At 38.4% G+C, this 25,963-nt stretch overlaps 1 protein-coding gene across 4 annotated transcripts in view; it reads left to right on the plus strand.

Annotated features, from left to right (window-relative positions):
• The window catches only part of SHANK2 (SH3 and multiple ankyrin repeat domains 2), a 374,573-nt gene that overhangs the window by 237,043 nt on the left and 111,567 nt on the right, over positions 1-25,963 (plus strand). For all 4 annotated transcript variants that reach the window (XM_064512811.1, XM_064512809.1, XM_064512810.1 and 1 more), the window contains 2 exons: positions 2,948-3,030; positions 4,649-4,773. In XM_064512811.1, coding sequence (XP_064368881.1) covers positions 2,948-3,030; positions 4,649-4,773 — 208 coding nt within the window. The remainder of the gene's footprint in view (positions 1-2,947; positions 3,031-4,648; positions 4,774-25,963) is intronic.

Consider the following 25,963-nt stretch of genomic DNA (forward strand, 5'->3'; position numbering starts at 1 on the left):
TTTCTGCTGCCGGTTCTTAGCTTTCTGACATTGGAGCAGGGAATCAATTTATGCCTTCTGTGATCGGTTTGAACAACTCTAAACTGCTCTTGCCATAAGACTATTGCAGCTCCCCTTCTCCTACTGCATAAATGAGAAGGAATGGTTACACATCTGATTTCTTTAAACCTACATTTTTGCTTTACAGGTTGTGATGGAATTTTCCTTATGCAGTACAGCACTGAAACAATGTATTAGTAAGCTGTATTTGTCAAGTAATAGGGATCACTGTGTACATTTTCTCACCAAAAATTCTTTTTCTACTTCTCCTTCCCTTCCCTTTCCCCTCTCCCTCTCATGCAATACACAGAACTCCTTAACATTTGGATGGTTTAGTATTCCTACTTGCAATGTGTAAACTGAGGTACAGAACTGCATACAGTAAGTCTGTAGGGTACATGAAAAGAAAATAACGGGTGGGTTTCACCGTTTTCATCGAAACAATCCTAGACCTCTGTGTTAGGATAAAATGAGCATACCTCGAAATTGCCTGCTCATTTCCTTCACTGATTGTGAAGGGACCCTGGATGATTTTGTTAGGTATAGATGCCTAATATTGATGAGATGGATGGCACCCGAGAAGGTTTCCAAGCACAGCTTTTGGAAATTCAGCCTTCAGCTTTTTAAGGAGAGAGATTGTGGGTTAGTTTGTTTTGTTTTGACAAAAATGAGAGAATCAAAGCAAAGTTTGATGAGGTGCCTAGACAATAGGCTTGTGAATTCTTTATGTTAAGGGATTTAGACGAGATGAGGATTTAGGTTGTTTTTTTCTCCTAGGAACTGAAGACTTTTTATGATTAGGTTCACAAAAGTACTCTCCTAACTTTTATTATGCTGTCAATTGTTTCCAAGGACAGCTGAAGGAAATGGTTCTTCTGAGTTTGTCCAGTATTAAGCCAAATGCTGGAGACAGCTTTCCTGTTGACTCTTCAGTGGACCAGTACGGAGCCCCACTGTGGAAGTGTGCATGTGATGGCAGTGTATCACAGAAGGGTTACTAGGAGTTTGAAGAAAATAAGTCAGCATGCTTGTACGTTCAGGCAATTCCTGTAACGTTAGCCGTTGGTGGAGGGTCTCGGCGCTGCAACGTAAGATGACTTCTGAGCTGTCTGTTCCATCCCACCCCGATATCCCTGAGCAGGAGCGTGTTCAGCATTCTGAAGCAATATAAGTTTTCATATTATATTCTTTCCATAGCAGGGGTATACATTGTAAGAAAAGCTAATGTCTGAATTATATGGTTAAATAGCAGTGATTTGAGAGACAGCATTCAAAAGCTGTTCACATTTGCGCAGCTCATTTGTTGGTCAGAAAGCTAAAGAAGGTCACCACTGCGGTGGCTTTAGCTCACGTGTTATTCTATTTAATAATCTTTAAACATTTTGTAGTTTGGAAGACGTAATTTTATTATCACTTCAGCAGTAGCATGAAGCTGCATCCCTCAGAGTTGGAAAAACACCAAAAGAATTGTTTGTAATAGAGGAAAGGTCTGAAGTTTGGAGGCTGTCCATTGGTGTCCTGATATCATCATCCTTGTCTCAGTTCAGAGCTTCAAATAAAAGGGTCACACCAATTTTTCTTTAATTAGTTTCCTCCTTCCATTCTGGATTATTAGTGTCACCAAAGCAGTTCCTGTCTCTTTTTGTACTGAATGCTTTAGTGACTAGGTTCTCTGCGTGACCAGTGGCAACGTTAGTTGGCTAGTACAAAATTAAGAAAATAAAACTTGCTTATACTTCTTTCTGTCTTAAACAGTTTTTGTAGGTGTTCTAAAGCCATCTCACCACTGTGTTTTACATTGTTTAGGATTCATGAATACTTAACCTGTGACACTGTCTTTACTCAAAGAATGCCTTGAAACTTGTACTGTGTAATGATTTTATACCTAAAAGACTTCAGAATCTTTTTTTAACTTATTTTTAGTAACCTAATGTTAGCTTTAATGAAAGACAAGACACTAAACAACTTAAGGCTTTTATAGATTGTGTCCTGTACACGAAAGGTTCCATTTTAATGTGTTTCTTATGCATTTTCTTCCTCCACTGTCTACTTTTTTCTGAGCCAATGAGAGTAAGATTCCTAAAGCTACTTTCTCTTTAAGGGCATACTGCTTACATAAATATTCCTTTAAATCGTCTCCTTGCTTTATAATATTAATTGTTTATCAGGAGATGTGAAATATTCCTTAGAAATGTGTTTTCCTGATTGCACATGCCCTGTTACTATTTCGATTATGCAGATTCTCGATGCTGTGGAAATTTGTGCTTGATGACGCCAAGGCAGCTGCACGTTGTTAGCATTGTAGGCTGTCAGATGATCATGTGGGATTCTTGCAGCATGCAACATTCAATAGGATTGAAAAAGGGCTTTTGATGCAAGGCATAGCTTTCAGAATATATTTGTGCCTTTTAGTTAGCTAATATAAAAACATATTATCTTTAAATTTAAAATGCTGCCTCATTTTTCTTCTGGTTGGTTTCATTTTGGCTTCACTAGAAGATGCATCTGGTACATCCACGATTGAGGAGTTTATTAATGATACTGTCATTCAGTTCACTTACTTTTTTTCCTTTTAGAGTCCTGGCTAGCCCACAGATTACATGATCACATGTTCATGCAGTCATTCATATAGAACACAAACCACCATGCATGATTTCTTCTTCTTTCTTTTTTCTCTCTGCCTTTTTTATTTCCTTTAAGTTGCATTGTCATGTTCTCTTTCATCCTTAAGCTCAGTCTTTGTCTCCCCCCCTCGCTATTTGTTCTATATTTTCCCATGCTTGGTTACTGCGATATTATTTGATTAACTGGCTGTGATGATGATGAACCTGCACACTGGAGGAGCAGCTACTACAGTGGTGATGAAGGGATGTAATAATGGTCGCTATCCTCGGAATTCTCTCTACAGTGACTGCATCATAGAAGAAAAGGCAGTGGTCCTGCAGAAAAAGGACAATGAAGGATTCGGATTTGTGCTCAGAGGGGCAAAAGGTAGGTGCCTCGGGGTGTGTGTGTGTGTGTGTGATGTGCGCTGGCATGAAGAAATTTATACATCTCTGAATATAAGCAGGAATTATTCTTGGTGCACTTGGTTGCTAGACAACAGGGTTCTCTGTATGCTGTACTACTCGGGTGGATTTTAGGGGCTTCTGTCTGAAGCAGTTTGCCTTTTTGCACGGCAGAAGCACTGTATAATCGTTTGGGGGAGAGAAAGTTTTATTTGCATTTTTACTGCATTGGCATATGTAATATTTTGTCGTTTATCTGTTTTGTTATGCAGTTTACCTAAGTATGGGAAACCTGCTTCTCGTATAAAACCTGCTTCTTTATTTCAAAGTCAGTCTATTTAAATAGGTCTATGAATAGGAATAGACAAGAGAGTGATGTTTTGTTTAAAATAGGTGTGGATCTTCTGCAAGGTGACATTGGTGCAGTTTTAGTATGAAAATATGATCTTTTTTTGTATCTTCAGAAGCTGCACGTATGTTGCATGGCCTGTAGTGTGCTCATTTTAAAAGCTGTTCATGTGTTAAACTGCATGTTACTTTTCTGTGGACTAAAACCCACATTAATGGCATTCTTAAGAGTTAAAAAAAGCATTCTATTTAATGCTTTGTTTTTTAACTTTCAGTCTAGTTTGCTCTTTTGTATTTAATAATATAAATATGATGGTATGTCCCATCTCTTGCTCCCCCTCATTTCTCCATGGGTTCTCCCTTGCTTTGCTTAAGCATGAAAAATATTCCATGCCTTCATTCCTGGGACATCATTTTTGCCTTACCAGCCCGCCTCCCCCCGGCAATGACACCGTGGATTTTCAGTGTTGTAAAAGCTGGCCTAGTTGTAGCTAAATAAATATTTTTGCAGCTTTCCTAGGAAAGCCGATAGCTCTACCTTTGAGGTTAGCAGTTGGCAAGAGTTTTGTGTATGCATCAAGCGGAAGTTAATCCCTCTGTGTGAACCCAAGCATTTTCCCCTAATTTTTCTGTGACAGTGAGGGCACCTCAGGTGAAAGAGCCAAGGACTTTCCTGCTTCTCTGTGTATGTGACAGAGAGAGGGGGCTGTTACAAGGCCTGCTATGCCTTCTTTCTGTAAAAAGGTGGTTTCTTCTGTTATCTTCTTTGTAATATGCATCTAAATCTAGAAGAGAAATTTAGTTTAGTTTTTTTTTTTTAATTACACTCCCCACCCGCCCATTTTTTGCCCAGAGGCTCCCATTTGGCTGCACATAATTCATTTTTAGTTGGATGTTTCCAGGGTTACAAGCATATTGCTAGGCTTATCAAAGGTTTACTGGAAGTAATAGTGAAGTAATACTGAATATGCTGAAATAATCAGACTCCAGCTACTGCCTCATGCAGCCTGATTTGTCTGTGTCAATAAAGAAGCATGTATTTTTCTCTCTGAATGGACGACCTGTGGATTGCTATTGCAGAGAGATTGCACTCTCTTCCCAGCATCTTGGTACTCTCTGAGGCAAAGTCCTCTCACTTTCAGCACCCACCATTTTTTAGCTAAAAACGTGAATGGCCAGTAATAGGCCTAAGCCAAGGGGTATTTGTGAGCATTCCATAATTTTCTTTTTTAATGTGGTATTTATTTTTAAAGCTGACACACCAATTGAAGAATTCACCCCAACTCCAGCCTTTCCTGCTTTGCAGTACTTGGAATCGGTGGACGAAGGGGGAGTAGCATGGCAAGCTGGCTTGAGAACTGGAGACTTTTTGATCGAGGTAGGACATCCTGCAGTTTGATTATGAATGCTCTGTTGGGGAAAAAGTGACACTCCCTTTGCAAAATTTACTCTGGAAAAAGCATATGGTGCTTCTTCATAGCAAGTTCAGAGGACTAACACCAATAATGTACTTCACTTCATTTATTTATTTTTTAAATACAGCATTTGGGAAAGCAGTAAAAAGAACAACATTCAGATTAGTTGGGAAGTTCGTGTTTATTCCTTTTAGTATTTGGGTATACACTATCAGAGAAACATGGAGGGCTCGATTCTACTTTGCATTATTGAATTCAGATTTAATTTAATTCAAATATTTATCATGGGCTACCAATTACCTTCTAATTATTTTTGAGGGACTCGCCAAAATTAATGACTTCTTGTGCAACTACTTCTGCAGTCAGAAGTATCAGTAATGTAGTGCAGGTGAGAAACCACAGAAAATAAAACAAATGACTTTGGCTTGAAATAAAATATTTGCAACAGTGTGTTGTAAAGTCAGTCATAAAAATAAGGGAAGGATGTTATTGCTATATACATTACTTTATGCAAAATGTAAATTAAATTATCTTTTCTTTTCATTTCTATCAAAAGTATCTTCACATTTTATATTTTGGTGGATTTTTTGATTGGCATTTAGGTTCTGTTATGAAATAGTTGGTACTCCTTCTAGTGTTATTGGGTGGCTTGCAACATGATCATGATATGAGATTTTTTTCATCTTCCCTCCACAACCCTTCCATGACTAATAAAGTGATGTTGTGATTCTGTGAAACTATTTGAATATACGTCTTTCAGGATGGATCGACACAGTCGAGGTCTCGATTGTAAGATCTGTTGATTTTTCTTCAGGTGCATATGCATTTGGTTAAGATGTTTACTGGTACTGTAAGGTTTATTTCTGCAGAGCTGGCTTTTGCATTCAGGAGAGGAGAGAACTGTACAGCTTTCATTTATTGTGTGCATTCAACTCCCACGATGATTGAGTTAAAATAGTTGCACAGCTTCTTCACTTTGTCGCAATGAAAGAATAGGCTTCATAGGCTTTTAAAGTAGAGAGATGTGCTTTTTTGTCTGAGCCTTCAAAGTATGTTTTTCATACTCTTTGTTTACTTGAGAATGAACGTCTTGTAGTCTGTTAGCCAGTAACTTAAAACTGTACTAATTTGTACCCTTTGTGCACGGATGCTTTCAAAAATGTCATTATTGACATGTTAGGTATTCTTTTTAAAAATCTTTTTTTTCTTTTTTTTTTTTCTTTTCTTTTTTTTTTTCCCCCCCCAGAAGTTGATTTTTCTCTTAGGTTTTTAACCTGTAGGAAACATGAATAGTCCATACTGGCTGATTTCACAGATACATTTGATGGCAGATAATGTGTACCTTAAGGAGAAGATTACGGGCTGATTACTACGTATATGGATTTTTAAGGTCCCTGAAAGGGTCCAAAAAGTCTTGCATAACTAATTCTGAACAAAGATTTACTAGCTTTCTTGCAAATAAGAGAAGAATTATAATTAATTGCCCAGACAATATATTGACTGCTAGCCTTATGCACCTTGGTGCTTCTTCAGAACCTGAAAGACTGCTGAATCAGGGCGTTAATCCATACTTTATGCAGTGCAGCTTATTTGTGACCAGTTCTGAAAGAAGCAGTTGTTACATGCAAATCAAATCCATTTCTGTGTGATTTCTGATGATCGGGGTTATTCTGTTCTGAATTTTGCAACTTTTAATTAATGAGATATAACAATCCTGAAAAATCACAACTTTGCTGTTTGGAAGACTTTTATGTCAGAGAAAATGCAGGGTTTTTCTATGTTTTGAACTACACATGTAGTGCACAGTACTGTGTTGCAGTAGAGAGCCATCTTTGAAGATATGGATGCAAAAAGATACCACTGTTGAAATATAAATGATGGGTATACAGTCAGCTACATCTGCACTTCTAGGAATAACAAACTACAGTACTTTATTTCTTATGTTGAATTAATAAGAACTAAATGTGCTTTATATTGCAGTGTATGGTTATCATAACTGGTGTATTTAATGTGTCTTACTGTCAAGTGATTTCTTCCATGACTCAAAAGTTTATGCTGCTGCTGTGTGTAAGTGCCACCTCAACCATTCTGAAGTAATCATTAATCATAAATGTCACATGAATAACAGAGGAGTTAATGGGCACCTAGGATCCTTATTAGGCCCGTGAGTAACACCTGGGGCAGCGTCAGGCTTTGGAGAAGCGGGAGTGGGGTTCGGCGGAGGGCACGCTGCCGGGGGGCTGACGGCTGGCTGCCGCTGTCGGAGGCTGGGTGGCGTGGGGACCCCTTCCCTTGCTCCTCACCGGGGAAGGGAAGCCGGGCGGGAAGATGGGGCCCTCCTTGGAAGTGGAGGAGGCCACAAGGGTAGGTGGAGAGAGGGCACGGTCCTTCACGTGTCATGACGGTCTCCGAAGGGCGCTTCTGAGGGGTAAAACTTCAACAGCACTCGTGAGCGTGCTGAAATAGTTCGGTGTTGAAGGCAACCTATGTCGAGCAGAACGGATAAAGGATATGTAGCGAAAAGGGGAGACAAGGTACCGTCTTGCTTCAGGGGGTATGCAGAGAGGCGATCAACTGGACTGGGGTTGGCACGATTCCTTCCATCTGACTGAGGGTTGTTTTTGCTGCTTCTTTTCTTTCTTTTTTTTTTTTTTTTTGTTCTTTTTTTCTTGTTTTGGCAAGTTTGCACTTTTTTTGAGAAGCCGCGTGATGCTGATTTGTCCAACCTATACAGCTGGCTTTGACATGAGGCTTCAGAGTTTAATATTAAACTTGCCTGTGGAGGTACAGTGTTAACTGACTCTTCATTAAAGTGTCTGGTAGTACCTGTTCTCTCTTCTTATTTCTGACTTGATCATATTTTTTTCTGGTAAAAATTATAATGTGTTTAATGACTTTTTCCTAATAGAGCACAAATAAAATGTATTGGAAAAGTGCATGAGTAGGTTTAAGGCTGAAAGAGGTAGCTAGAGGCAGCTGCCATGATACGTACGTATTCATAAGCAACTCCCTAGTTTAGAATTCATGTGATCTTTTTCTTAGCTTTAATGCATGATCAGAAAAGGAGTATGGGCTTGACTTGATTGTCCTAACTGAGAGATACTGCATAGCTTGTCCTATTTGTTCCTTTTTGCTTTTTGAGTTGATGTGTTGTTGAAGTTTAGTATCTACCCAATTAAAAAGGCAGATAAAAAATAAAGCAAGATATTAGTGCAAGTGCTATCCAAGCTAAAAGATTATGGTTTCCATTAGAAGGAGTTTTCAAAAATTATGACGATCATTAAACTATACAGCCTTTGTAAGCCACTGTAAAGTTATCAGTGTGACTGGATTTTGGTAGTACACTTCTTTAAAATTTGTAAATGCTTGATCAGAAAAAAATTAAACAGCAAGTTTATCTGAGTTGTTAGTTGAAACATTTGCAGGAAAAAGGTGTATTGTCTCTGACTCTGAACCTCTTATTTATGAATGATCTTAAGGCACCTAGCACTTTGTTAACTTTATTTAGGGCTGAAGTCCAGCTAAGCATAAACCCAGAGGAATCACTGAATACTTCTGTTCAAGCAGTGCTGCCTTGCAGCTGCACCAGGAGAAATCTGGTAGACTTCCTTTTTGGAGATTTGCTTTGATAAAGTATACAGCTAGAGCCCTCTTATGTAAAAATAGATCCATTTAACTGGAAGAGGGCTTTTTATCTCAGAATCCTTTTTTGTTTGGTTTTTTTTTTAATGTGGTAGAGTATAGACTATCTTACTGATTCACTGAGCTTTAATTCAATAAGTATTTGTTATTGTCATAACTATACTTGTCCAGCTTGTTTTACAGGTGTTGCGTGATGTGATATGTGGGTTTTTTCCTTTGCAACAATGCACATCTAATATCAAGAGATAATGTCATAATATCCCTACTTCAGAAGTGACACTAATTCTGTAATGTTTACCGGTATAACGCATTTGTTCGCTAAGTCAGGCATTGCAGTTGGCGTTACCATCCTATAAATAATCATTTATTTTTACAGATAGATTCAAGTGTTGTTGTTATTGTTGTTACCAGAGTAGGATGGCTGTTTATTTACATTCAGTTAAAATGTAAACTAGATAAAACCAGTATACTATTAGTAAGAAAGAAGAAAACAAAATTCTGATTTGACAGTCAAAACCAGAGATGTTACCAGAAGATACCATTTTACTGCAGTGCAATTCAGTTGGTACGTGTGCTGAAACAGACAACATGGTCTGTAGGATAACTGCCTAAGTATCTTTTTCCTCAAGTGCTAATAGGATTTACTAGTACAACCTTTCTTCTAAGTACCAAGTGAGAAAGAGGCATCATTTTATTATGTACAGCATTATTTTATCATTGTATCAGATAAAGATATCTGTCCTCTGACTACATGTAGGAAGTAGCAGTAAAACACTTAGGCAGACTTTTAAAATAGCTGGAAATAATAATAATAAAAAAAATCACATACACATGCACGTGTGTGCGCACACAGACACACACACACGAGTAACTTTAGATTCAAATTTAGCAGCAGGCTAGGTTTTTGTTTTATTCCAGTAAAGACTTCATACAAACTTCAAAACTGATCTGAACAGCAAGCTTTCGACTTTGTTGTTATAATTTATACTGTAGTCATGAATCTTTTTGGCAAGTATAGCAATGTTGTATCTTGCATCTTTATTCAATTGCTGACTGGATGAAATGCTGGAGTTTTACAGGGCCATCTGATACTGATTTAAATCCTTTTAGTAAGAGAAACCTTCCCATCCCTAGGTAAGCTTCATTAATTACCCTGTGGCTGAATTTTATTTCTGGTGTGAACCTCTCTAGCTTCTGCCACCAGATCTTTTTGTACTTTTATCTAAATAATATTTTTCAGGTAGCTACATAGATGAAAATTTGAAAGCTACATGATTTATTTTTTTTCTCTCTCTCTCTGAAAGAAACAGAGTTTTTGTTAGCATCTTCATAATAACATGTCTTCTCACGTTGCAGTTTTTTTGTAGTTGTTTTCTGTAAGTTTGTTCGTATCCACTGAAAAGTGTGGCCACCAGCTTGATGCAGTATTTTAGTTATAGCCTCCCTAATATCGTGTGTAGGAGGAGGAAAGAAAGAAAGAGCGTATTCCGACCCATTTGTATGCTCTCGTTACCTGTCACACTTCTGTATTTTGGTGGAGGGAGGCGGCAGGGCCACCCTGGCTCGGTGGTTTTCAGCGGGTCCTGCCGCTGCTGCCAGCTTGGCTGCTTCTGCTGCCCTGCAGGGAGGCTCTCCCTCCATGCAGCTCGCAGCTCCTCGCTTCCTAGACACCCTGGGTTTGCCTCCACTGTGCAAGTGGTAGTCTTGCATCTTGCTAATGATGAGCGATTTACCATTACTGCAGCAGCACTGCAATGCTTTCAGTGCATGCATGCATATATATATATAGTGCCATAAATATATATAATGCCATAAATATAAATAAATAAATAAGGGCAGGGCTTTTTTGAGGGCCTTGAGTCCTGGTACTAGTGTCTGTTGCGTAGCCCTAAAAGCACATAGTTACCATGAGGGCAGCAGGTCCTTTGCTAACCCACTGCTCTGAGGTGCAGCGGATTCCTGCACATCTGGACCAGGCACCTGTTTTTCTTAAGCCTGGATACAAAAGGAGTTGATGCAGAGTTTGATCTGACCACCAGTTCGAGGATGAAGGTAACTTCCATTTACCAGTTAGTCATAATCCTCTTGGTGAATTGTGTAAATGATGTTTACTGAACGCAAGCAAACTGCTGACCCTTTTTAAGATGGAAGTTGTCAGAGTCCAAAGGAAATTTTCTTCCTAAGTTTTAGTTTTGAAACTCTTCTGCTGTATGGGAGAAGTGGGACAGTGGGGCCTTGGAAGAAGAATGGTTTTTGTACCAGTGTTGAACAGTGGTGTAGCTGAGCAGACTCTGATGAAGCAGATCATTTTTTCACTTGATGGAAAAGTATTTTGCTTTCTTTCCACTTAAACTCACTGAGTGAGGTTTTCGGTTTGGAGTTTTTTGATTTATTTTTTAATGGGTGATAGCAGCTGAATGAAACTATTGTTCCTTCAAAGCTCTTTGGATCTGCACAAAGGCCCTGTAGAAAAATGACAACTATTTGGGATCTTTCTTTTTATCTATTTAAATGCAGACAAAACCTCTAACCTGCAGGAAGTGATGGTATTCCAAATGTGCTCAGTGTGATCATAAAAAAGATGAACCAGTCTTGTTTAACTCTAAAAATACTTTAATAAAACTTAGCTTTCTTGACACAGATGGAAATGGGCAGACAGAAAAAAATCTGGTTCTTACAAGAGCTCAGTTATTCACGCCTAAGCAAACAATATGCTTTAAGATAAGACTGAAAGGCAGACAAAAATGAAATCACTTTGCTGTTGTCAGTCATACAAAAACTGAGTGCAAGCAGAACTGGCGAGCGTTTTCCAGTAGCCTTGATTATACAGTAGGTTTATGTTGAGCTCGTAGTCCCAAGGTGCAAGAGAAGTGGTAGTATTTTACCTGATTTGCCAGAGATGTAGCAAGTATCCATTTGATACTGAGAACTGTTTTTTATCATCTTTCTTTGAGGGGAAGATTTGGAAGGAATTTCAGGGTTTATGGTAGCAGCAACCAGAACTGGCAGTGTCCAGTCAGGTCTGCATGATCAGAGTTTTAAAGGCACATCTTGACCTAGATGGCACAGTATTTTTAAGGGATGTTTGTTACCATTTCTATTCCGCTGAAGCGAAATATCTTGGAGTTGGAGCTCCTCACAGGGAGCTCTTAGATTTCTTGTGAATGTGAAAATCAACATTTCTCTGACTTCCTGTAAAAATGGCCAATCTGTTTAAAGACAAGCTCATTATAAATAGCCAGCTCTTGGCCACCTAGGAGCCAGTGGCATCCAGCCACAGTGGCTATCCAGTGTTTCACAGAAATCACGGCTATGGATAGTCTTCACTCTTGCAGCATCTGTGCATCCTCCATTCAAATCGTATAACAATAATATAGCTCTTTCATTTCTGGCTTTTCAGTGCTGAGGTTAGCTAATAAGAATAATGACTCCATATAGGCAAATACAGTTTTTAAGGTATAGTTCTGAGATTTCCAGAAGACGTTATATTAAAATTAGTTTCTCTGAAGCCTGTTTCCTTTTTTTACGTCTCTTGATACTATGGAAACCTGGCTGCTGGAATGGAGCTATATGAAAAATGGTACTTGTGCCTGGTATTTTAAGGGAGAAAATACAATTTCTTTTAATCAGGGGATATTGCTACTAACCTGCAAAGTTATAGGCAGAAGAAACCACGTAAGTTGTATTGAATGGTGGAGAATTTCTGCTGGTGAATGCTGCAGCAGAACTAATCTAATGTTTGGAATCTTTCTTTTTCCTTTTTTCAGGAGCTGTAAGTATTTTAGGTTAAGCCTCTCCCATTTTACAAGCAAGAGAAATGCTATAAGTTGGAGTTGCCTGTATGTACTTTTTAAAAATTTATTTATGGCCAATTTTCCTTTTTTTTTTATTCTGAGACTGGCAATCACATGTGTGATGCTGAAGAACCAAGTACAGCTGCGAGTCGTGTTTTATGAACCAGCAGTCTGCCCAAAGGTTAGCAGGAAGTTGCTTGACATCTGATGATCACGTGCTTCATGAGCAGTACCATTACCCTCTCCTCCCCCGTTTCTTCTCCCCACCCAAAACTTCTATGTTTGTCTGAAGAAATAGCTCCCAATATATGCAGTCTCAAACTATCCAAATATATCTTTGCTATCATCCCCAAATCTGAAAAAGCAAACAAGTGAAAACTTTAGAACTTCATGTATATTCTATTCATTTGGTTTTCTTGGTAGGTTTTCCTGTTAATTGTAATGTTTTAACAATACTGTTGAATGTGTTCCTAAACTGTTTTAGATGTTTCGGAGGGGTTAGATAAATCATTTCATGTTGGTATACAGAACAAACTCCCCACTGGTTTTGTGTGGGTTCTAGTAAACGCAGAAGCACTCATCATTTAGGGAAATGCTGAATTTTTCAGTTTGCTCTTGTAGCGAAAGCTCTGAATTCAGTTAATTATTATTTCTTTTGCATTTAATTTCTAGTGCATGTCCTCAATAGAAGGGTGGACATGGGTTCAGCTTTAATCAATTAATTAATTAAAAAGCAGGACAAGGTTTCCTTCCCTATTCCTTTTCTCACGCTACTGTAGCTGTAGATATTAAAATATCACAAATTTCTGACCTACCTCTCAGTCTAATTAGGGTTCTTGCACAGTATTAGGGTAGGTATGAATAATATATGGCTCTGTCATCTATAATAGACCATGGAAGTGGTCAAAAAGGGGACACGCCAGGCAAAATAGTTTGCCAAATGACCCAGTAAAAAGTTTCTTGCTGATTCTAGCGCATGAAAACATTCAGTGTTGGAGGTATGCTAAGTTTTGTTACAGTAAACATGTGGTCATCCCTCCATGAGTTACTGTGCTCCTCCAAAGTTATTGTAGAACTATGGAGAAGATGAGTTTTAAGAGGACAGTGAGAAATAAAGTATTGACAGAAGATAGCTTTTCAAAGAATAATCTCCTAGTTGTGTTGTGTTACATCCGAAGCATTTGTTACAGCTTGTAACTGTGGGACTCAGCAAATTTATCTAATAAAAAATTGAAATATACTTTAAATCTATCAGAGTAGAAATAATATTTTATATCCTGTTATAACACTGATATCAATCTTCTCAGAGGCTCTTGTGCATAGCAATACAGAAGAATAATCCTTAATGCTCACTTCATTTTTACTTCATATATTTTAGCAGTAACTTGGGGTCCAGGATTTCTAGTTCTCTTTGCCTCATGGTATTGAAGTTTTCACTTGTTACAAAAACATTACTGGCTCACAGCAGGAGTTTTGCCTGTTCTCAAAATAGTAGGAGAACCTGGACAGTCTTCCTGGCAGGTGGCAACTTTCCTCCTTCGTGATGCTGGATGTAGTTGGACGTGAAGGTATCTCTGAAGGCTTTGCTGGCTCAGAGCACGGAAGACTGTCCTAGCAAATAGATCAAAGGCTTAATGGAATATTTCAAGAACAAACTTCTGTTAGGGTAGCATTAGGTAGCTAAATGTATCTTTATCTGCTGGTGAAGAGAACATTAAAAACATGTATGTTTGTAAAGATGGAGTCATGTAAGAGTTGGTTTACAACCTGGAAAAAAAAAGCATCGATTCTGGACAAATCTGGTTCTTCTGTAGTGTCATTAGAATAAAGAAGAGAGGGTAAGTCATTGTAGAGAGAAACTTCATCATGAAATACCTGTGATTTACTAGTTTACTGCTTGCTAAAAAATTTGTCATTAAAGATGGCAGGAAAGCCATTTCATAAAGACCTGGACTGGATTTGCACTGATGTCATGTGACAAAACTTTGTGGTTATACATATTTTTGATGGCAGCCTACATGTTAAGTATAGGTCAAGATATATGTAAAGTTCCTGTTTTGTGCTCCCAAACAGGAGCACAAAATCTGTGAGGCAGAGTGCAGAAGGCCTGCATTAACTATGTTGTGTTTTCTTTTAAAGACATAGAAACTCTTCAGAATTGAAGAATCCTTATTTTAATTCACAAAATAAATCTCTCTAGTATTTTTATTACAATCCTTAACTTTTAAAATTGTTTTGCTGACAGGCTTCAAGCAACTGTTCTTGCACTTAGAAGAGTCAACCTGTGGCTTGGCTTTTTGGCATTGTAAAGATTCATGTGAGGCAGTAGTCACTGTTGACAGATTTGTAAGTTAACAGTGCATTTAGTGTATTTATTTACGCTGAGAGTTATTATGACTCACTTTAACTGCTAAATTAAAGAGCAAACTGCTTCTAAATGACCAGCAAAATGTTCTCTGTAAGCATTTTCATAAAGTTCATTGTTATTGTTTTGTGTCTGAATATTCTTCACTGGCTGGGCCTATTATGATGCTGCCTATTAGAAATAAGATACTGGTTGGCAATTGAATTCAAGATGTGTTTTGCCTGTGAGTAGGTATTTGATTCCCATAATTCCCTGTTTATTTTAACAGAGAAGTTATGAATAAGTGAAATTCTCCCTTAATTTGCATAGTAATCCATATTTAAGTGCTAGATTATTATTCAAACATCAGGTTGCCTCCTCATTTATTTAAAAAAATTGTTATTTTAACTAGCTATATATAGTCTGTTTTGCTGCTTTTATTATACTAACAAATGTCATTGATCCCGTTTTAAATGTCTTGCATATTGCCCTAATGACCTTGTCATATAGTAGGGTGTGAAAGTTGTTTAATTATTGTTTTAGCAATGATCTAATATGCATAGAGGTGCAAAAATGATGCTGCTAGGCAATTATCAGCCCAGAGAGCATTCAACCCAGTTACTCAAAGTAAACACCAGATCAGTGGTGGAATGACAATTTTTGGTAGATGAGTGGTCCCATTCTATGTATTGACTTTCAAACTGACACGATTGTGCAAATCCAAGTCTGTTTATGGAACATAAATATATAGAACTAGGTGAAGGAAGATGCTTGAATTAAGGTGAACCTTTTTCCCTGGGTACCACTTGCATAAGTCAGTCAGCAGAGCAGAATGAGAGGGTGGCTTTCTTCAGTCAGATGTTATATGGTTGAGTTTAAGCTGTGGGGGAAATGAGTTTGAGTTCAACCAGTTGATCCACAAGCAGATGAAGGAAGCTTGTGCTATCAGTTGCCACGGTGGAGCTGTAGCGGAGCAGTGATGGGCACTTCTGAGGGTAAGCAGGAGCACCTTGAACAGCTACAGCTGGATCAGCGATGGCCACGCTAATAAATGCACGACATACTATTTTGACTGATAATTAAGGCTTGTCTAGGAAGGTGAGTGAGGATAATTCGCATAATTATGCAGTCTTATTTCCACATTGCTCTGCTTTGGAAAATGGAGATTGGAAAAGAAAAGCAGTAAGCTTTTAGGTTTGAAAGTCACTTCATAAGTTAACATAGTCTAACTTAGGACAGGCATGTAACTGCAGATGAACTATCCAGGCTGAGATTTAGGCATCTACTAATAGATGGGTTTGTTTTGTTTTTTAATTCTTCGCCAAAATACAGAGCAGATGGGTGTCAGAGCTAGTTTAGTCCATTGCTTAATTTCTTAATTTTTTCATGTTAAATAGTAATCTAAGCTAATAGGCAGGAGTGGCTTTGTTTAAAAAATGTGGCCTACAGCTTCAGGGAGAATAATATAGCCAGAATGTTTTTTCCAAAATGGTTAATATAGTTTGGATGTTAAGCACTTCTCCAGCAGCCTAGATGGAACTACTTTCCACACTTGTAACTTGACTTTTAAACAGGCATGTTGGGTTGCTATGCATCTTTTGGTGGTGTTTCTAGTGCTACCAACTTTTTAATTTGTAATTCTTGCATTTTTATACTTCCAGTCTTCATGGGTTTTTTTAAATTCCCAGATTTATTGTCATTATCGTATAAATATCATACTTAAATATAAAACTTCTTATCTTTAAACATTGCTATCACTTTGTAAACTAAGTAGAAAATATATAGTTCTCTGTGTTTTTCAACTTTTTATTCAAATCTCATGATTGCATTTTCTATTTAAATCTTGTTTTTGTTGGCTGGATCCTAGCAATACGCAGTAATATATGTAGTGCTTAGCCTGGTGCTGAACTGTGTTCATGTTTTGAGTAGGCACTGAGAAGTGGCTCTGTGTTATCCTTTTCTTTTTTCAGACTGCCTTATTGGAGTCTGTCAGTCTTACTGGCTACCTTCTCCTATGGACTGGTTTCACAGCTGGAAAGCTGTGATTAGATTGCAGAAGGTGTTTGACAGTTGTCTGGCATTTCTGTCTTCACAAGGCCTTCATGGGAAACTACCAATAGTGTGTTGTTTTGTCTTTTGGGATTTTTTTTCCTTCTAATATTTAAGTTTCATCATTTTCTGTAGATTAAAACACTCTTTTTTGCCCCCGTCTGATTTTGATTTCCAGTCCATAGGGTTCTGAACGGAGTGAAAAAACTGCATTCAATAAAATTTACTGTGTTTGCACAGCATCTTCTCTTATTGCTCTGTAATAATCTCCTTGGCTGAAGTGCCTCTTTCGTTATTGTGTGGTTGTTGTTCTCTCCTGTGCATACAGAGAACTGTCTTGCAACAAAGTTCACTCCAAAACCTGCCCCATTGGAACTTTAGACTTTTTTTTTTCTTTTTTAAAGAGATTAGGTCCTCTTGAGGCTATTCTGTGCAAATAGAGTAGGGTATTGTGAAAATCTGTCTTGTATGGGACATGCTGTCACAAAAGGGCAGCCCAGCTGCCTCTCCTTCGGTTAACGGTGTGTCCCTCTTGAGGCTGATGCTGCAAACTGGAACTGGGAGGAAGGAACTGAGTTCAAATGCTGACTCTGTCTGCATGGTTATAGCGAAGGTTCGTGCCCATCTGTTCCTCTGTATCCTAACTATAAAGTGACTGTACTCCTGTTTTCCCTGTCTTTGCAATTGTATTTATTTAGTTGGCAAGACCTGTAGAGTTGAACCTTTTCTGATTATGAGTTTGCCTGGATCAGCAGAAGTGACTAAAACTTATGTTAGTCTTAGTAAACCTATTACTAGAGTATTCTCCTGGTCTCTGCCAGCCCCATCCATTTCCAGCACAAGGAGGATTTGGTTTTATTTGAACTTTTAATATGTATAATCTGTTATTATGAGTTTTTGTAATATCTAGAAATGTCCCGCTTCCTTCTACTCATCTTCACTAAGTTAAGCATTGAGTAATGTGCTTTGTTTTTGAGTAATATCCACCAAACAGTAGATGAACTGCTATCAGCTTCTTTTTTCAGTCTTTTTGATAAATGGAAAAGAAATTCAGGAAAAAAACATAAATATAATCCAAAATGTTGAAAGAAGTAGAGAGGAAACAGAAAACTGGGAAAGAATGATTATGATTCTCATCAGTATATCAAGACATTTTGATCCTCTGCTTTAACAGACTGTGATATGCTTTGTGATGGAGTATAAAGTTTCAAGATGTCAGTCTGAGGATCAACTTTTTATTTTCGAATGACCAACTTGACCGAATGGGTCTGTTGGATTTTTAGGATCTGAATCGGGCATGGGTTAATAAAAAAAAAAAAGGGGTCTAGATCTAGGGTCTTAGATCTAGAATTACACAAAAGAATGTAAAATGTTGCATTTACTGAACCTATTATGTCATGCAGAAATTACATATCAATTATTCTTATTTCAAACAAGAATGAACACTGAAGAAAGGCTGACTGGGACTTAGCTTTAAGAAATCTTCAGTAGATGAAACTTTCGGAATCAGCCTGCATTAGAGAGCCATCCAAGTCAAAATAAAATAGTAAACGGGTAAAACCAGCAACTGTATTTGTTAGAAACCATACTTTCCTTTCATCATGTTGAGTCTTGTCGGAAGATTTGTGCTCTTAATATTAGTACTGTACCAACTGCTTCTCCTGCCCGTTAGTATAGTTAATCCTGTAGCTCAAGCAGTGATAGGCCAGGTGAGGGACCCATAGCTCACAGTCAAAATTAGACTTCAGAATTTGGCAGTGTTGGGAGAGCTGGTGTTGGAAAATGGGTGTCCAGTTATGCTACTGTTTTCTATTTGTGAGAAATGCTTCCATGTTTCTTAAATGGTAAGGGTTCCTGGCTCTTTTTGAGCATATCCTGAGTTTGTGGAGCTTTGGAGGAGTCAGTCCACATCTCGTCTTTCCTCCCCTCTGGCTCCTGCCTCCAAAAGGAGTGGTAGGAGCAGTCTGCTGCTGTAGAGGGAGCAGAGTACCTCCCATATGTGCGCTGATGGGTGTTCCTGGGGCATGATGGAGACACGTAATCCACATCGCTTTTCTCTCAGTGTTATTAATATTAGTGGTAGCATCAGCTGGTTGTAGCTGCTTCAGTTATGATACGTATCCATCTCTTTAGACTGTGTTATATGACAGTTAGGGCAGTCTGCCAGCATTTTTCTGAGTAAAACAAATGATGGGGGATAGTAATTTTAACCCCTTTGTAACTTAGCCAAACGCAAGCAGAATTCTTCTGTGGAGAAGACAGCTTTGTAACCTCCCCTGCTCACGCTTTCTCCTCTTCTGCGCCCCCCAAAATGTCACAGAACAGTATGTGTTAGGTAACTTAAATATAGAAGTGGCTGCTGCCTTCTGAAAACAGTATTAAATTACCATTTATGTTATAAAATGGCTTTACTGTCCTATCAAAGTTCACAAATTGTGCTGTTGCTGTTGTCTGAGGTGATAACTTCCAAACAGATAGGTGACAGTAAATCATATGTGAAGTTGGAATTACAGTTCCTATTGTTAAATAATAGGGCTGAATATGGATAAGCAGTCTAGGAAAGTAATAGTGTAGAAAAGGAAGATAATATGATTCTCCTGCTGTATTTTTTCTAGCAATTTGGAAAGATAAGTGTGATTCTGTGTTTTCCCTTGTTCTACTGCACTGCCAAGGGCAAATCTGAATGGCAAGCACAGTGGTTAATGCTGACAACCTTTCTCCATCCTTGTCTCTCTTACAGAAGTGAAAAATTTGCTGTAGCACTATAACGTAGGCTTTTTCCTGGATGGACTCAAAGCTGATGCTCTTCATGGTTTCCAAATCATCAGAGGTCACTAATCCTGTACTGGAAGCTGCAGACTAGAAAAGATTGAGCTGTGATAACATTATTAAAATATTGACAGCATGTCACTGCCTTAAGTTTAAGGCAACTGTATTTTGTTAAAACCAGGAGAGAATAGGCATGAATAACCTGTCATTTTTTTAATATGATGAAATGAATCCTAGGGAAAAAATCATTTGAATTTCCAAGAAAAATAGAAGACCTCAAATACCTCTATGTTGTTAATATGCTGATCTGGTAGTCAGCTCTATCTCATTATGAAAGCCTTCATCAAGTATGTGGGATTTCTACGAATGCCCAGACATCTTTGCCAGATATCCTTTACTGTTCTTCTCTGCTTAGGGTAGTGCCACTTTTCTTCCATCCAACAACTTTCTTCCTCTTATTCCTTCCTTCCTCACGCTTTTACTGGAAGATGTACGTTTTGGTGCTTAACAATTATTAGTTGTATGCACTGTGCACAGCAAGGTACGTACTGTTGATAGGCTGCAGCCTTGCGTATCAGCTCAGTAGACCTGCACATCCTCACACTTGTTTGTGAGGTTACCCAGGCTTCCTGCCTAGGAGCAAACAATACCTGTTAAATACCTCTCTGATCAAAGCAGCATGATTATCAAATACTTGGACTCAAATCACATCTGAAATAAAACAGCTGTGTTATAATGTTATGATCAGATTCTTTCACTGTTATATGACCTAATAATTAAGGGTTGGGAATCATGTATTTGTGACTCAATCACTAAAATATATTAATTTCATCAGTGGTCTTTTTGGGTAAGATTCTCTGAGTGGATATTGTTTTTTTTACTCTTAACAGTGCCATTACTTAGTCTAAGAAGAACTGTGGCTGTTTCAAGCCATGAGTTCTAAGAAGGCCAAGTTAGTGGTCTCTGATCTGCAGAACAGTAATGAAGAATCTAGAAAAAAGAGAAATAGTTCTGTAGGAAAATTGGATTCACCAGGGACCAACTGACTCTTCAATTTATTGAGAGAGACATAGACCAGGTCCTGAGAGTCATAAAATTGTCCTGAGTTGCTGCTCGAGGAGCTGTCTGCGTACACTTTATGTAGATTAATGGCTCTGCAGAGAGGGTAGTACAGCAGGTTGCTGACTAACTCTCGATACGACAAGTTTAAAGGTGAAGAATGAATTCTGTTCTTGCTAAGCAGAAGACTAATACCTTGTTTGCTAAATTATAATCAGTTAAAAATAAAAAGCAATAAGACAACATTCTGAATTCAACTAAGCAGTACTCCTCTTCAGCTGTTCAAGTACTTTGTTTTGCTTGTGGAACTGGAAACTTAACATCCTTCTACACAGGTTGGCCTATCTTGAAGACCTTTCAAAACAAAAGGCAAAAAAGGCAGCATAGTTGAACTGGCTTCTATACAGTGTCATTAGAATTAAAAAGATTTTTCAAAAAGTGGAAATGTGAACAAGGAAGGGAGAAAAGAGTGTAAATCCTGCAATTTGAAGCTGCAGTACAGCTGGCCAAAACAGATTTTGAGGAAGAACTGGCTAAAGGCATAAAAACTTACCATAGATTTTTCTTTCAAATATACCAGAAATAAGAAGGTCTGACAGACGTCAGTGAACCTGAGAGATGATGGAGCTATAAAAGTGAACACTCACAAAGGATAATGTCTTCGATGAAAACTTCAGTGAATTCTTAGCGTTAGTGTTAACTATGGGGGAACTTGGGGTATGCCTGCTATCTCAGGATACTGAAGACAGAGATTGAGGATGTATTTCTGCATTTTGCTTAGGCCAGTCTGGGCTGCTGCTGAAGAATAGGTCCTGGGGGCTACCTTACCATACCTGTGTCCCGAGATATGGGTCCCCACCTTCTCCCTTGGGTTAGTGCTACCAGTCATAGGACTATGTGATAATCTTGCTGGTGCAGCTAGAAAGTAAAAGTATTAAAAACTGTAGGGTCAGTGATCAGCTTAACCATCAAGAATCACCTAGAAAGTCGAATGACTGCTAGTCCCAGCACAGGAATAGCAGTTTACTGTTAGATCAGTTTAAGCATAAGCCTACCTTGAGGAACAAAGTCTGATGATTTGGTTGTTCATAGGAAGGTTTCATAACTAACTGACAAAATGAACAGTAACAAATCACCAGAACAAGGTGATATTCCAAGGGAAACTCAGATATGAAATTTTTGACTAGAAGTAATCTGTTTTTTATATTGGCCTTGCTAGCAGAGGAATGGGAAGTAGCAAATGTATTGCTGGTCTTAGAGCTGTAGAAATGACCTTGACAACTAAACTAGGGAGCTTGTTTCTGGTATTGGAGAGCTGGTACTACCACAGCAGAGTCAAATCCCTAAAAATGTGATAATAAGATGCATCTCAAAGAGTCAAAATAGTATTTATAAAGGGAAATCGTGTTTTTGAAAGAGTTAGTGGTTATATGGATAATTGCATTGACTCTGTCAGCTTTGATTTGGATTTTCAAAAAGAAAGATTTCTTTAGAAAACAGGCTGTCATGTAGTAAGAGAAAATGACTTCTCGTGCGTTAACTTAAAAGATAATAAATGTAGGGTAGAAATAAATAGTTTTGAAAATAGAAGGAACAGGAGTGCAGTCTTACAGGGCTCTATGTTGTGAACTGTCCTGTTAAATTTGTACATAAATGATCTTAACACCTTAATCCTAGGCAATACTCAAGGAAAATAAAGCATTCAGAGCTTACCCAAGTGTGTTACCGAATTATCAAGCATCGTTACAGTACTTTATAAAATACTAAATCATAGAAAGATTCACTACGATCTCCAGCCTGGTTCTTCATCAAGACCACTGGCAAACTAATTTAAGAGTACGCAAAGAATTCGGCATGCTTTTGTGAATCACTTGCTACTTGACAGCTCTTTCACTTCTAGGAGCTTAGAACATTATGCTCTCTCACTTGCCGTGTGCCTTTTCACATCGACTTTGATTGCCAGAAACATGAAGGACAGAGTGGATTTGATTGTCCTTCAGTTCTCATCAAAAGCCACATTCAGCATAGATTTGCATACATTCAAAATGTTGCTAAGAAGCCTGTCTTATTCTCCCTTTCCGCCTCTTTTTCAGACCATAAAATAAATCTAGATGAACTGGTGATTCCATCTCCATGTCCTGGTTTTGCTGATCATCAACAAAAACAGCATGCTGGGTGGTTGTGTCTTCAGCTTAAAGGGTAGGAAAATTTCAGGCCCCAGTTGCAGCTCTCCCATACTTAGCCCAGATGATCATCTTTAGCTGAAACTCCCGCTGAAAGAGATTTCCAAATTGTGTACAGATTGATCTCATTGTGTCTCTGAATTATTTCTCAAACCTCTTTCTAAAATGAGGAAAATGAAGCTGCCCCTGTTAATTATCTCACCAAATACATCTTGTCTTTACTTAAAAATGGGATGTTCTGAAAAAATCTACACTGCAAAAAAATCTCCTGGAAAGTCACGTGGCTACTTAGTGGCATTCTTAAGTAGGTCAAATACCAATCAGTATCCTCTCAGAAGTTATCTAAAAGGAAATTCATCAGTTTTAGTCGGGAAAGAATCGCCTCTCGCTTGTATCAGAGCAGCTGCACAGCATGCCTACAGTCTACTCTCCTGTTTTATATCTTCCAAACAAGCAACGTGGAGTTCAGTCCTCACACCTAGGTGGAAGCTCCACCCTAGAATGTACTGCATGCAAAGATGGTAATTTTAGTAGCGATTGGCCTACAAATGTCTTTGATAGGATTGTATGTCCTCTTCCAAGTAGATGAGCAGCTGCTTTAGTCACTGAAGGCACTGTTCGGTTGACTAAATGCAGGTGTCTAGCACCATTTTAGATGTCCAAGCGTATCCTTTCGTCTTTTTTTCCAGAAGGCTTTAGGTATCCTGGAGGTCCTGTGTCTTATCTGCTGGTCATGATCTGATCTCTGATAACCATGGGCACCTAAAATGACATTAAATACCAATGTTTAGGTAGCTGAAGTGGGAACCATGAATATGAAATCTGAATGGACAGCCACCTAAGACCCAGCTAGTTTCGAACTCACTGTTCAGATGAAAATGAAAGCTGGTCACTTTTGCTTCCTATTTCCTGTTCTTTTAATTCTTCAAATACATTTGTGGCTATATTTCATGGCTGAACTAAAATATTGTGTGTGTGCATGTATGCAAACTGCAAAAATGTCAGAGATACATGGGGTACCACAGGGGACAAAGAGTGGCAGTAAACTGAATTCTTCATGTTTTGCATCAGGTAGCACTGACACATCTATAGATATATATTCATGAGATAGAGAAGAATAACTTTTGTATCCCAATATTTTACAGGAACAAAATACAGCTACTAATTTTGTAAAATACGGTTTTATTTATTGATCAAGAGCAAATTAAATACTTCTCTTGTCTTACGTAATGACAGCTTTCACTATTTTTGTGTTAACTACTCTAATAGAAAAATACAGTGGACAGAATTCAACACTGATAAACAATCAGTGCAGTTTCAAAAGGTGTGGATCCAAGTATGGATCAGAAAATGTATCAGTTAGGACAGGAAAGTTTCTAAATCATTTACTCCTAAATAGCTAAATCTGCAAGAGCGAGGAAATAAAGCTGCAACTGGTCAACGAGTAAAAAACGTCATCTTTAATAGAGTCTAACAAATATTCTATGCTTGCAGAGCTGTTTTACAGTGCTAGTTGAGTTGTAACTCAGCAACTGTCTCCTAGCGACAGCGTAACTAGCTGGGAGGTACAACCTGTGCGTGCACCGCCGGCGTGAGCGGGGGGATCCAGACAGCTGTTACAGTGTTTATCGCTCGCCGCTGAGTCTTCAGATTGTTTCTTGTGCGGAAAAATAGACAGACTTCGACTGCATTCAGAATAGCCCTTTTTAGCGAGCTCAGTTCCAGCTATTCCTGCAGGTGAAAAATATGATTGGGTCATCAGGTGCCCACGTCAGTCTTTTTGCCGAAATAACCCTAACATGTTAATCAATTCCACATTCTCATCTGTATCAGCAGAGCTAGTTAAAACATTATTTTGCATCTAACTGAATCTGAATGAGCTCTCAAGACTAAAGCAATGCATTTGCAAGCCCAGCTGAAGATAACTATTTGTGTAGATTTAGTCTAATTTACTAAAGCCAATATGCATCATAGAGAGAAATTCTATGTGTCTAATTTCATTTCTCCCCATCTGGCTTATCTAAAAGCAAAACTAGCAATACATGTATGAAATCTTTTTCTTTCTTTTGGATAATAATATACTTTTTTGTCCTTGTCCTTCCCATAAATCCTGTTACTGTACCATTTGTTGTATTATGTTTCATTTAGGACCCACCCCAGCTGTTAAATAAGCTACGGGACTCTAGCAGTTCACCTCTATGGGAGTGTGGTTCCAGTGTAATGTTTTAGATTCTTTTTAGTAGGGAATTGTAAGCTATGAAATAATTTGCTACCAAAGCTAGTAATTAAAGATGATTTTTCCTTTTTATGGTATAGCTTATATAGTCTTTTAAAATCATGTGGTGATTGATTTGGGGGGTTATATTTCTTGGAAACTCCATTTTGTGACAAAACACTGGGGACAGTTCAGAAGATTGAAAGCTTTATCCTTTGCTTAGAGGGATGAATAGATAGAAAAAGGGGAAAGAAGATGGAAGAACTCTTCCCGGAATGGGAGCAAATGCAAGTTTGTTTCAATATTACGCTTTTGTTATCAGTGCTGATGTTAAGACTTTGGCCAAAACATTTCCAGCAGCAGTAATTGCAGTTCAGCTGCACCAGCATGTTCCTGCGAATGTGCTAGTCCTCAGCCACTGCAAGTGATGAGAAACCTGTCTACATCGTGCTTCCTACCAGGATTTCTATTGCTGAACCGCAGGTAGCAGCAGTTCTGTTTTTCTGTTCTATGCGTTTCCTGGTGCAATAGGTTTGAATGAAAAAAAAGTCAGGCTAGATCTGCTTTTTGTTTAAGTTGCCTTGCCGTCCTTTCCCCCCGCAGCCAGGTCAGCAGGCCTGTGGGTGAGGCCTGCAGATGTGCGGGAAGGCTCGACTTGCTTTTCCCTGTTTCTGCAGACGTGTTATTCGCTATTGGCGCTTGCAGCAAAGTTGTGAAAGGTCCATAGTAAATGAGCTCTGTAAATGGCCATACATTAATGGCGGGTAGCCACGTACTCATTCTGTAGATGCTTTCTGTATTGTTTTGACATTCATTAATGCTCTTCAATCCAAAGGTACTATTTTACTGATCTTAATATCTCAATCCAAAAAGCCTGCTGAAACGTTTTTATATCACAAATTAAATGCCTTCTTCAGCTGTAATTGTTTAAAAGAAAGTAAAAGCTTCTAGGTGAGAGAATATGGCATATTATGCTGCAGGAACACATCACCCGCTGTCAGGCCTTCACGAGTACTAGCTTCTATGATTAGTCTCTTTCAGCCCATAATTAATCCTTACTTAAGTGGTATCCGAATTTGAGGTTCAGACAATGGATTT

Source organism: Dromaius novaehollandiae, chromosome 5, assembly GCF_036370855.1.
Source record: "Dromaius novaehollandiae isolate bDroNov1 chromosome 5, bDroNov1.hap1, whole genome shotgun sequence".
In the NCBI taxonomy this organism is placed as follows: domain Eukaryota; kingdom Metazoa; phylum Chordata; class Aves; order Casuariiformes; family Dromaiidae; genus Dromaius; species Dromaius novaehollandiae.